At 43.3% G+C, this 12,187-nt stretch overlaps 1 protein-coding gene across 2 annotated transcripts in view; it reads right to left on the bottom strand.

Annotated features, from left to right (window-relative positions):
* Positions 1-12,187, bottom strand: part of LOC115653151 (host cell factor 2-like) — a 100,471-nt gene that overhangs the window by 77,249 nt on the left and 11,035 nt on the right. The window contains exons 5-7 of one of the 2 annotated variants that reach the window (XM_030565961.1): positions 9,854-9,926; positions 9,458-9,500; positions 8,536-8,614 (exon numbers count right to left, since the gene is read on the bottom strand). In XM_030565961.1, the coding sequence (XP_030421821.1) occupies positions 8,536-8,614; positions 9,458-9,500; positions 9,854-9,926 (195 nt within the window). The remainder of the gene's footprint in view (positions 1-8,535; positions 8,615-9,457; positions 9,501-9,853; positions 9,927-12,187) is intronic. The other variant, XM_030565962.1, reaches the window with a different exon arrangement.

Below are 12,187 nucleotides of genomic sequence, written 5' to 3'. Positions count from 1 at the left end.
GTCAGAGATTTGTCAAACCACTTAACAAGAGTGAGACACTGTAAAAAGGGGGATAATACTAACTTACTCCATAAAGATGCTGTGAGTTTTAATTAACTGATGTTGTAAAGAGCTTTGAAATTCTCTGAAGGGCAGAGTGTCCTGAATTATTATTTTTTAGAGGATAAAACTTCCATTTTTCTCTGACAATGATTTTTTTCTGTGGTGAATTAATATGGTCTCTATATGGTGTGATGGGGCAAGGCCAGATGGCTACAGTAAAGTACTGAGAAACAGGTATGTTAGCCCCAGGCTAAACAAATCCCTAGTACCCTGGTAACCAGAGCAGTGGGCGTTGTCCGGGGTTCTCTGCTCGGTGTCCCCATCGGGTTCCCTTCGTTTAGCCCTATGACCTCAATTCCGATCCTGTTTTTTTTTCATTAGTTGTCCCCCGTAATTATTTGGTGTCCCAGACCTGTGGGTCCTCCCCTTAGGCTGGGGGGAGGCCCTTTAGAAGTGGGCGGGCTTCACCCGCCCACCCCCGCTGGATGCCAATAGGACCCTGGTAACCAAATGGCAGTTGCTCCAGGTTAATCAAGGCACCTGGGGCCAATTAAGATCTTTCTAGAAGGCAGTGGAGATAGCTACTTTAATTAGAACACCTGCAGCCAATCAAGGCAGGCTAATCAGGGCATGTGGGTTTAAAAAGGAGCTCACTCCAGTCAGGCAGGGAGGAGCTAGAGGAGGAGGAGTGTGCGAGAGGAGCTGGGAGCAAGGAGCTGAGAGTGAGAGTGAGAGTGAGAGTGAGTGTGTACTGCTGGAGGACTAAGGAGTACAAGCATTATCAGACACCAGGAGGAAGGTCCTGTGATGAGGATAAAGCAGGTGTTTGGAGGAGGCCATGGGGAAGTAGCCCAGGGAGTTATAGCTGTCATGCAGCTGTTACAGGAGGCACTATAGACAGTTGCAATCCACAGGGCCCTGGGCTGGAACCTGGAGTAGAGGGTGGGCCTGGGTCGTCCCCCCCCCCCGAAACCTCCTAATCAGACACAGGAGGAATTGACCCAGACTGTGGGTTCCACAAGAGGGGAAGATCACTGATGTGAGCAAATCTGCCAAGAAGAGCAGGACCCACCAAGGTAGAGGAGGAACTTTGTCACAATGGGCAAGGCACGTTATAGCCTAGTCTATAGGCAATGACATAAGTCAGGGGTAATGTTAAAGATCCTTACTAGTGATTCCAAAATGATTAACAAATGTGATCAGATAGAGTTTTGCTGTGGGATATCTTATATGGCAAGTTTCTGTTTCTTAGATACCAGATTTTTATTTCAATGAGATTATTTTCTATACTAAAGTGTAGCTTGCTCTACTGATGTGCATTTCCTTAAGTGTCAGGCATTGAGATTAGGACCCTAATTACATCAGAGAATTTGCACTGGTGAAAACTCTTTCATATCTGTGCAGTATGTTTACTTTAGGGGCTTGCACCATTGTACACTGATGTAGTTATACCAGTGCAAATTTGTTTAAAGTAAACAGGGCTGGGGATCTCCCCCACCACACTCTTAATTCCCCTACAGAATGTACTGATGAGCTCCAAACAGAAGAAAGAAAATACTGTTAGCAGCTGGTATGGGGTTCCTCTCCTGGGGAAAAAACACAGGGTAGGAAAAATAACTAAAAAAATCCATGGGCCACATCCTCCACTGTTGTAAAATGGCACTGACATTAATGCTGGAGATATGCCAGTTAAGGCTCTGGTCTCATGAGTTAGAACTTGGAGTTAGTGCCTTGTGCTTCTCTCAGGGAGGAGGGGTTTGTGGCTTTGGGGAGGGATGTGGGGTGCAGCCTGCAAATCTCACCCAGCTGCAAGGAACCCAGGGTCCAATCCCATAAATCCTTGTGGTGGCATCCAGGAGGCACATCACTGAGCTCCTCTCGGACAGCTTGTACATATGCACACTACAGCAGTGAGGGAAGGGGTTAATTTCCTACAGGGGAAGGGGAACCTCTCACACAATCTGTTTTGCCTGCCAAGGAAGAGAGAGAATCTCCACCTGGATTCAGTAAGGCAGCTATTTAAACAGCCTAGGGAGGAAAAGAATCAGAGCTACTGCTATTTGGACAGCAGACTGCTCTATCGCTACTTGAAGAGGGCTGCAGATAAGGCTGTTTGATATTTTTATCTCCTTAAAAGGCCTCAAAGGAGCCTCCTAGGGTCTTTCCAGTGGACTCTTTCCAAACATCCCACAGCTGATGGAAGCCTGGGTTTCCTTCTCCAGAAACAGGCAAGCTCCTTTAAGGAGAACGTTCCTAATTGGAGTTTGGACCCTTAAAATGACAGTTTAAAATATATTTAGGGCATTTTTTCCTTTATTTTCTGAGTCTGCTAGCACAGACCCAGGCCAGCCTTGGACAACCCTGGACACTTAGCCAGACTGTTTGTGATGACCCATCCTCTCTAAGGACCAAGGTTACCATTGGCTCACCTTACCTGTTTGCTTTACCTATTCTTTGAGGGGGCCTAGAAGGCCCAGGAGAGAGTTAATATTGGTCTGCCCAGTATTTAAGTACCCTGTGAATTTTCACATGGGAGTTTGCCAGTAATTAAGGGGAACATGCTATGCAAAGTAGCTGATCTCCCTTTCTGCCCCATGTCATCCCCAAATATCTACGTGGGTATGAGCTTCATGGAGGGTTTTCTGATTACTCAGAGGGACAGAAGAATGTCACTGGGCTGCCACTCCCTCTTTCTCAGAGGCTGTTTTGTTCCTTTAATCCCTTCAGAGATACCAAAAAAATAAACAAATTTTCTCTTATCTTTAAACAAATTATAAAGGAATACATAAGAGAGCCAAATAATCACACAACAGAGAATCCAAGAATGACTCAAGTGGAAATCCAGCTGTGAGGGAAATAGCTGGTATCTATTGACCGGACACACACAGTCTGGTTATTAAGGTTGCGGGAGGTAGGGAGGCACCAAGTCATCACCTGTGCCATCCCCTACTCAGTCGGGGCTGCCTCCTACCTGCATTGGGTGTCTGCAGCTCCCAGACCTGGCTCCACGGTCAAGTACCTTATGACACGGGCCAGGGTGGGGAAGAGCAGCAAGTGATGGGGGCAGGGAAGAGGAGTGAATGGGGGACAAGGCCTTGGGGAAGAGGCAGGGTGGGGGCGGGGGGAAGAGGAGGAGTGGAGGAGGTTCCGGCACTCCTGCTGGAGTGTCCATTTTATAAACATTACGGAGTTGGCAACCCTAGTCAGGGATGGTCAACGTATACTTGTCCTCTGCTTTGAGGCAGGACCTAGACTAGATGAACTCTAAGGTCCCTTTAACCCTACATTTCTATACTCAATATGATTCTTGATATTGAAATTGAGTGATCCCTCATGTCCTCATTCTTAAATAACTTAGACAAATGTTATGTGGGTCTCTGGGTGCTAGCTGTCATTTAAATTAATCCAATAAAAACATTGTTCAGGATATCTGGCACTTATTTTACAGAGATACTGTGCCCAACTTTTTTAAACTTGGTGCCTAAATTTAAGCTAAAAACGAAGGCCTTATCTTGAGACTTGCTGAGCACCTACAGCTTCTACTAAAGTCAAGAGAAGTACAGGTCACTGAACAAACACTTTTTCTTGGGAACACAAGTGATGTGAATGGGAACTGAAGTTGCTCAGCACCTCTGAAAATCAGGCCACTCTTATCTAAGAGTCTACCTTTAGGCATTCAGGTTTGAAAATGTTTGCCTGTGTGTTAATTATTAAAAAAATATGGAATTCATAGTGTTTTTGGTCACTGCCTGCACTGAATGAGTTCTCCTGTTGGGCGACTGGAGTATATAATTAGAAATAATGCTGGTCCCAGCAACATTAACTCAACCTCTTTAGTTCATTCTATGCTGTCATAAACAGATAGTTAAGGGTTAATGCCTCTTACCTGTGAAGGGTTAAGAAGCTCAGTAAACCTGTCTGACACCTGACCAGAGGACCAATAAGGGGGCAAGATACTTTCAAATCTTGGTGGAGGGAAGTCTTTGTTTGTGCTCTTTGTTTTGGGGGTTGTTCGCTCTTAGGACTAAGAGGGACCAGACGTCAATCCAGGCTCTCCAAATCTTTCTGAATCAGTCTCATGTTTCAAAATTGTAAGTAATAGCCAGGCAAGGCGGATTAGTCTTATGTTTGTTTTCTCAACCTGTAAATGTTCCCTTTTTTTTTTTTTTTTGCTGAGAGGATTTTACCTCTGCTTGCTGTACCTTTGAACCTAAGGCTAGAGGGAATTCCTCTGGGCTATACGAATCTGATTACCCTGTAAAGTATTTTCCATCCTGATTTTACAGAGATGATTTTTTTTTACTTAAATTAAAAGCTTTCTTTTTAAGAACCTGATTGATTTTTCCTTGTTTTAAGATCCAAGGGGATTGGATCTGGACTCACCAGGGGATTGGTGAAGCCTCTCAAGGCTGCCCAGGGAGGGGAAGGTTTTGCGGGGGACAAGAAGTGATCCAGACACTGAAATTTCTGGATGGTGGCAGAGTTACCAGATCTAAGCTAGTACTTAAGCTTAGAAGTGTCCATGCAGGTCCCCACATTTGTACCCTAAAGTTCAGAGGGGGGAAGGAACCTTTCCATATTTATTGAAAGATGGAATTGCCGTATAGAGTAGTTTCCTAAAATGCTCATGCAGTGGCTGCTGCTGGTTACCCTGTAGGGGAAAATGCTACTATGCAATTGCCTTTCCCATAGTTCCCTTCTCAGCCACATGAGATTTCTGCAGTTTTGCTCCCATTCACACTAAATAGCAGAGGACTACACTGGAAACCAAGTGATAGCCAACATAGTAAATAGTAACAATGTCTACACTTGTGGCAGTGTGTACAGGGCCGGCTTTAGGCCGATTTGCCCGATTCCCTTGAATCGTGCCCTGTGCTGGCCAGCTTCCCGGAAGCAAAGTTCTGCATCTCCTGAAAGCAGCAGCTGTTACTAGGCAGAGAGAGATGCTGCCCGGCAGAGGGCTGAGGCAGAGACAGCCGCTGGGTGTTGCAGGTCAGGAGGGGAAGGGGGAGAAGGCACATGTGCTTGCAGCCTTCCTCCCCTCCCCCCAACAGTCGCCTGGAGGAGACACCAAGGGAGCTTCTGGTCCGGTGGGAGACACAGGAATCTCTGCAGTGGACCTCACCCACCTGAACAGCTGCTGGGGCTTCCAACGGTGAGTGTTTGACCGTCATTCCCCCTAGGTTTGTAATATTGGGTTGGTGTTGTGGTTTTTGTGGTGTTGCTGTTTGAGGGTGAGTTTGTGCCTGCCTGTGTCTGTTTCAAAACTAAAGTTGGGATCATGTAATGTAACCCAGGAAAAAAGCGCCCCAGCCGGTACTTAGTGCTGTGAACTCCAGGTGAGAAAGAAGGAGGTTTGGAGGAGGAAATCAAATACAGCAAGAGAAGAGAATGCAAAAGGTCTGCAACATGGCACAGCAGGCTGAGACTTTTATCTCCTCCCATCTCCCTGCAGAAGGGGAAACTGAGGCACAGCATGATCTGATTCCCTCTCCAAATTATTTTGCAAAGGAAGGGGACTGGGGCTCCTATCCAAACCAGTTTCCTTCCCATCAACTCTGTTTCCCCTGCTGCAAGACCGCTGTAGGGGCTGAATATTTCCATTAAACTATGGCTCCTTCATTTGCCCTGCCACAATAAAATAGACTGGCTGGGGGGGTGGCAAACACCCCCCCCCCCAAAGCTGTGTGGATATTAAGGTTTTTTGGGTGGGGCATGATAATCTAGATCAATCAAACGCCCAGCTCCGCTTTCTGGCCATCCAGCAGCTCTAGGGCAGGGAAGGAAGGTGCTCTTGGTGCAGAGTGGTCGCAAAACAGGGGTAAATTTAGTGGGGGGTTGAGGGGTCCACTTGAAATCCCACCCGATGCAGCCACACAGAATCACTGGCAGCGCTGGGAGAGGCCAGGAGTGGAAGCAGGTGGCTTGGGGGTGGGGGGACATTGCCCTCAGTCCTGGGCTCTGGGATGGACTAGGCTGGGTGGTGGGTTCAGTCTAGTCTTCCAGCCTTTTGCTCTCACTGGAGTTTGTGGTTTTCATCTGCCTCCACCGAAAAGATGAAACAAGCCCAGTAGAAAAGGAGAGTGAGAGAGGTAGGAAGGAGTTTGTAAGGGGTTTAAGTGACCCATCAGCAAAAGAGTAAAACCAGAGTTTGACTGGGTTTCCCCTCAGCCAGCACTCCTGCAAACACTGGGGAAGGGGCAGCTCCATCCCCCACATGGCAGTCCCTTCCCCCCAACACCCCCCTCCAGCCCCCAAACTCTGTCCCAAAGCCTGCACCCACCCCTCCACACTCCCTCCCAGAGCCAGCACCCCTCCACCCTTCTGCACCCCACCCCATGCCCCAGCCTGGAGCCTGCACCCAGCACCCAAATTCCATACCACTCAGCCCTGGGCAAAGCTCCTTGGTCTGGCTCCCAGCCCCTCTCCAAGGGTTGCAGCTGTCTGGAGGTGCCTGCCTTCCACACCTTCCTCATTCATTCAATAGGGCAATTGATTATGAAGTGGAAGAAAGATCTTATTCTACTTCTAGCAAAAGGACATTTTTCTTTTACCTTGTATACTACCTTAGGGGCCCGCTATAACATTACCAAGGTTCAATACAAAGTCATGTAAAAGTTAAATCTCTGCATTATGCATTTTTGTATATCTACAACTGCATTGACTGCTGTGTGCAGTAATATAGTGACTCCTGGGTCTCTGAATGAGGCTATATACTTGGGGGAGGAGGGGGGTGGTGCAGCGGCGAGTCGGGGGCAAGCAGGTGGGCAAGCGGCAGGTGGGCAAAGAGGCAAGCAGTGAGCCAGCAGGGGTTCTAGGGGCAGGCATGGGGGTTTCTGGCAGGAGAGGGAGAAAGTGAAAGGTGGTGAGTGGGGGACTGAACTAGGAGGAACGCAGCAAGTCAGTGGGGGACTAGAGGGTGAAGAGGGGTGTGATGGTGGGGCCGAGCGGGGAGGGGGTGGGTCCTATTTTACTGCTGTGATCTGGTCACCCTGTGTGTGCCAGGTTTCAGAGTAGCAGCCGTGTTAGTCTGTAACTGCAAAAAGCACAGGAGTAATTGTGGCACCTTAGAGACAAACAAATTTATTTCAACATAATCTTTCATGGGCTACAGCCCACTTCCTTGGATGAATAGAATGGAATACTTTTTGCCTATGTGTGCAGTTTCTCTCCCCTTCTTCCCCCCCCCCCTGCCCAAACCTTCCTCTTTGGCCCACAGCTGTTTCGACAGGGTGGCGCTGAGGAAGGAGGGTTTGTTTCTGTGAGGTGGGCGGTGCTGGGGGAAAAGGAGGGGCATAAAATAAACATTATTGAAGAAAATCAGTTGTACAACTATTGAAACATAAATTTTTCTAATATAAATTTTCACTTTCATAGAATATTCTTTTAGAATGTTGTGACTTCTATCAATATGGGCAAGAGATATTGGTAGAAAGTACCCAAGTGGGAGTAAGAAAAGAGTCATATACAATATGATGTAATGTATGTAATTTTGTTATGTATACAGTCATGGAAAGTAAATATATGGAAGAAATGAGAGGTGGTTTTTTAGTCATCCCTGCCGGGGCCCCACCGAAACTGTTCGAATTGGGCCCCGCACTTGCTAAAGCCGACCCTGAGTGTGTAGCCACATGCCACAGTGAAAAGATGGATGTGTCCACATTGTGGTATATAGCTACATGCAGTGAGGAAAGGCTCTTGCAGGAAAGAAGCATAATTACTATCTAATTTGATAGTTATCAAATAAAAATGTGAAACACACATTTCTAAAGTTGACCTCTACTTACTTATGGGTGAATCTTGTGCAAAACCACAAACTTTTGAATTATCAAGTAATTTTTTGATGAACCACTCTTATGGCTGAAGAAAACTTGCAGTCCCATCAAGCTGAAATTTGCCACAACTGCTAATCAAGAGTGGGAAATCTTCCACATCCTGCAGCTGTGGAATGCAGAATTAAGTAAACTTTCCTCTAAATAGGCTGGCCTGTGAAAGTTGCAGTACACAACTTTTAGGCACTTGAACAATCCAGAATGTTACCAATATATTTACTGATGAGTAAATTCTTCTATTGACACTACTAGCTTTTGTTATTTTAATTTCTTTAATAGTGTATCCTTATTTAATTCTTCATGATTCTGTGTGTTGCTTGATGCTATATCCAGTTTTGAATTCTGGGAGCTTTGTCTATAGAAAGACAGCTGTCTGTAACAACCTGTTTAGTTTTTTATTCTAATAATTGTTGAAAGTGATCTCCAATTTTAAGTTACTACCAGAATTCAGGCTTTTTAGAAATTCTCTTGAAATGGAAAGATTTGATTTTTTCCCTTGTGATTTAATTTTTCAAAAGATGCTGATTAGCATGTGGAGTAATACTACAAGGATTCATTACTTAAGTGAACAAAATGTTGTCCAAATAATGAGGAAGTGTGAGAGAATGACCTAAAAATTTATCGAACTGATGGCAAGGAAAGTTCTGAATTCTTTGCTTACCAAAGGGTATGACCTTCTCTGGCACAAGGAATATGTCCATCATGAGGTATCCTTTCCCAAGTCAAATCAGTAGGAGTAACTGTTGATAGATAAGGATATGTTCAATTATTAAAATCATTATCATTCTCTAAAATGTAATTAGATAAACACACTGAAAAGCAAGTTTGAAAAAGTGTTATGCTTCAAATTCTCAATAATATTCTCTCATAACGCACATTTACAACTAGTACACTTTTAAAAATAGACTTGCCTTATTCTCCCTGCAATCTTTTAATTTTTGTTTGAGAAAAAGATTGTGCTACTTCCTGTAACTGATGCCCATAGTGAGCCATGGAGTGTCCACCAGCTGCAAGAAGAAAACATTGAGCTACCAGTCCCTTACCCTTCCTCTTTGTCCTTCCAAGACAAACTCATTTCCTTTGCACTATGTCTGGCTGCAAGAAGTACAAGTCTCAAGTTGATAAACTTCATTCATGAATTTGGGTATTCTGTGTGCTAGTAATTTGGCAGCTGCAAATTATACTAATATCACTATTCCAAAAATATAAAGAAATAATTAATCACATCAGAAGAGCAAATATATCTAAACAAGCTCTCTCAGTAACACTCTAAGTGAGGAGATGTTGGTTGATGATATCAAGTACATTCAAATCTATGGAGAATTATGATTATGCAGCTTTTGTTTCAGTACATCTATTCAAATCTAGCAGAACAGGAAGAAAACCTGAAATAATTTTTAAACTATTGTTAAGCAATTTTAGTCTTGGTCTCACTGCTTTTTGCAGTAACCCTTCACTATTTTTATGGTAACACGTTATAGGTATCACAAATAATCATCCTATCACAGTGAAATATGTGCAACTCCAAAAAGAGGAATAAACCTTTGAGTTTTGTCTGCCACAAAAGATGAAAAATATCTCACTTGTCAACATGTAGAAGTCATTGAAATATGTTCGCTGATCATCCTAGGGGAGAGAGACAGAAAGAAATTGAAGTTGATATATTTATTTTCAGGATATTAATAATGCCACCAAAGTAGGGAAAACTCTTTTAATTGAACAGTGACTGGTACAAGAAATAATACATGGATTGTTACCAGGGAGCAGTGGATGTAGTACTGAAACACATCACAGCACACACTACATGGAATGCTTCTGCAACGATTCTTAAGAAAACATTTCTGAATTCAGAACAACAAACAGTAAAACTAGATTTAAAATAAAAAGCACTAAATGATGTAACTGAATACAGTTCTACCACAAATTGCTCAGTGTTAACAGTTCAATAAATTATGGCAATGATATCCAGCTACACTTACAAAAGTATTATAAATGGAACAGCCTCCAAATACAAATGCTATGTTGCCTGCCATTGTCAGTGCATGTCCATGCCTAAAAATGAAACAGAACAATGGTGAATAATCTGAGTTGTTGACATGACTGTGCAATATTTTTTTCTTTTATCAGGGCTCTTCATTATGATTATTTGCCATTTATATTGTGGTAACAACAAGAGATCTCAGCCAGGTCAGGGCTTGATTGTGCTAGATGCTGTACAAGAATCAGTGTCCTAAAGAGTTTATTGCCTAAATTACATACATGTCAGGAAAGGGAGGAGGAAGAGGATGGGATATCAAATATTAGGATGTTGGTACAAACAAGCATAGGGCACAATTCATAGCCAATCAGTAGTAGGAATCACAGCTTGCCACCTGCCTAGCCATTATCCAATGCTAGTTTTCTGTATGCACAGCAGCAGAGGTCAGTTTTAAGGAGGAACCTGAAGGTGGAGATTTTTCCGACACACAAGCAACAGTAAGGGAGAGAGCCTGAAATTAATTCTGGGAGATGCGAACTACTGAGGCTGTTCTCACTGGCAGAGTGAGGGCAGGGGGTCAATCTCATAACAAGATAATAGGATGGATAGGTAAGGACAAAAGCCCTTCTTACTCAGAAGCAGTGTGTCTTCCATCCCCCTCTCATCTCCACTTTGGGGAAGCTTTGGTGTTCAATCTACCTCTTCCTTTTCTACAGATAATACTAGTGGTTGGCCTAGCACTTCCAGAAGTATCTCCACAGGTCTTTAATAGTGACACTAGAAGCTCTTTGTAATTTTTTCAGTCTTATTTATTCACACTTAGATATAGCTTGCTCTTAGGACTGTTTTATTCCATGGGTTTTCCAATGTCAAGGAAAAACTGAAACTAATACAAGAAAAGTTTCTCTGGTATTAAGCAATCCAGGAGAGAGCACTGTAAACAGAGAACATGATTGTCAAAAATAGAAGAAAGCACATTCTGCTGTGTGACTGGAATATTGGCACTTCAAACACATGAAGCAGCATTGTTCACTGTTGCAGACAAGAAGAGGAAATAAAAAAAATCCTTGAGATTATTATCACCATTGTGCCCTTTTAGTTGCCAAGCCCAAGGACATAGTTATTTTCAAGAGATGAATTGTTCAAATATAAAGAAGATCCCAGCACAGCTTCAACTGTTAAGTATCCAAGTACAAAGGTTATAAAATTAATGACCAAACAAAAATATTCACAGAATTTCAGTAGATTTAAAAAAAAAATTCACCAAGTGCCCGTGTGGTTAGTTTTATTAAATCAATAAATAAGGTGATGGACCATTAGCGTCAAGAAAAGAATTAATTTTATACATTCTGTCCATAAATTCTCCTCCTGTCATTGAAGAAGCTCCTTTTTACAATTCCCTTACTCGTCTCCTGGTTTTATCTAGAATTGATATGTCCCATTAATATTTCTCAAACAAATTAATGGTTGGTTCAGGGATAGAATGATATCCTCCTCAGTTTCTGCTGGAATATTACTTGCCACTTTGAAAACTATAGGCCTAATCCTGTAAACACATTTGCACACACGGACCCTATCTTCTACGTAGAATCCTATTGGAATTTTGAGCTGAAGTAAGGGTTTGCATGCACAGTCCATTAGTGATATTAGAACCAGGGCCGGCTCCAGGCACCAGCTTATCAAGCAAGTGCTTGGGGCGGCAACTCTGGAGCAAGGCGGCACTATCAGGTATTCTGCGGCAATTCTGCAGAGGGTCCCTCGCTCCCGCTTAAAGTGAAGGACCTCCCGCTGAATTGCCGCAGATAGTGATCGTGGCTTTTTGTTTTTGTTTGTTTGGCTGCTTGGGGCGGCAAAACCCCTAGAGCCGGCCCTGATGAGACCTTTATAGCCCCAATCTAATAAAGCACTTAAGCATTTCAGTAGCTTAATGAAACTATTCACACACTTAACTCTAAGCATTGGTGCAATTTTTTGCAGAACTGAGCCTTAGCCTATAAACTGTTTTGGTCAGTGATTGTCTATTGTGTTAATATAGTGTCCAGCACCATAAACAAAAAGACAGTATAGCTTTTTCCTATGTGTTTTAATTAGTAGAAAGGAAAGAAAAAATGAGTAAAGTGCATATGGGTATTTATACTACTACAATATATGCACATTTTAAAATATATTAAGCACATCTGCTTAACGCCATGAACTTTTTTAAATTTTAGGAGGTAAATAAAGTGCTCTGATATCTAATAGCTAAAAAGAAATTGAGAGTTTTCAGTGAGTGATGGATAGCTAAGGTACTCTGCTATAATGAGTGAAGTGAAATAATAATAATCATTATCATAAT

Source organism: Gopherus evgoodei, chromosome 6 (genome assembly GCF_007399415.2).
Source record: "Gopherus evgoodei ecotype Sinaloan lineage chromosome 6, rGopEvg1_v1.p, whole genome shotgun sequence".
Taxonomy (NCBI): Eukaryota; Metazoa; Chordata; order Testudines; family Testudinidae; genus Gopherus; species Gopherus evgoodei.
This window is presented reverse-complemented; position numbering and strand designations above follow the sequence as displayed.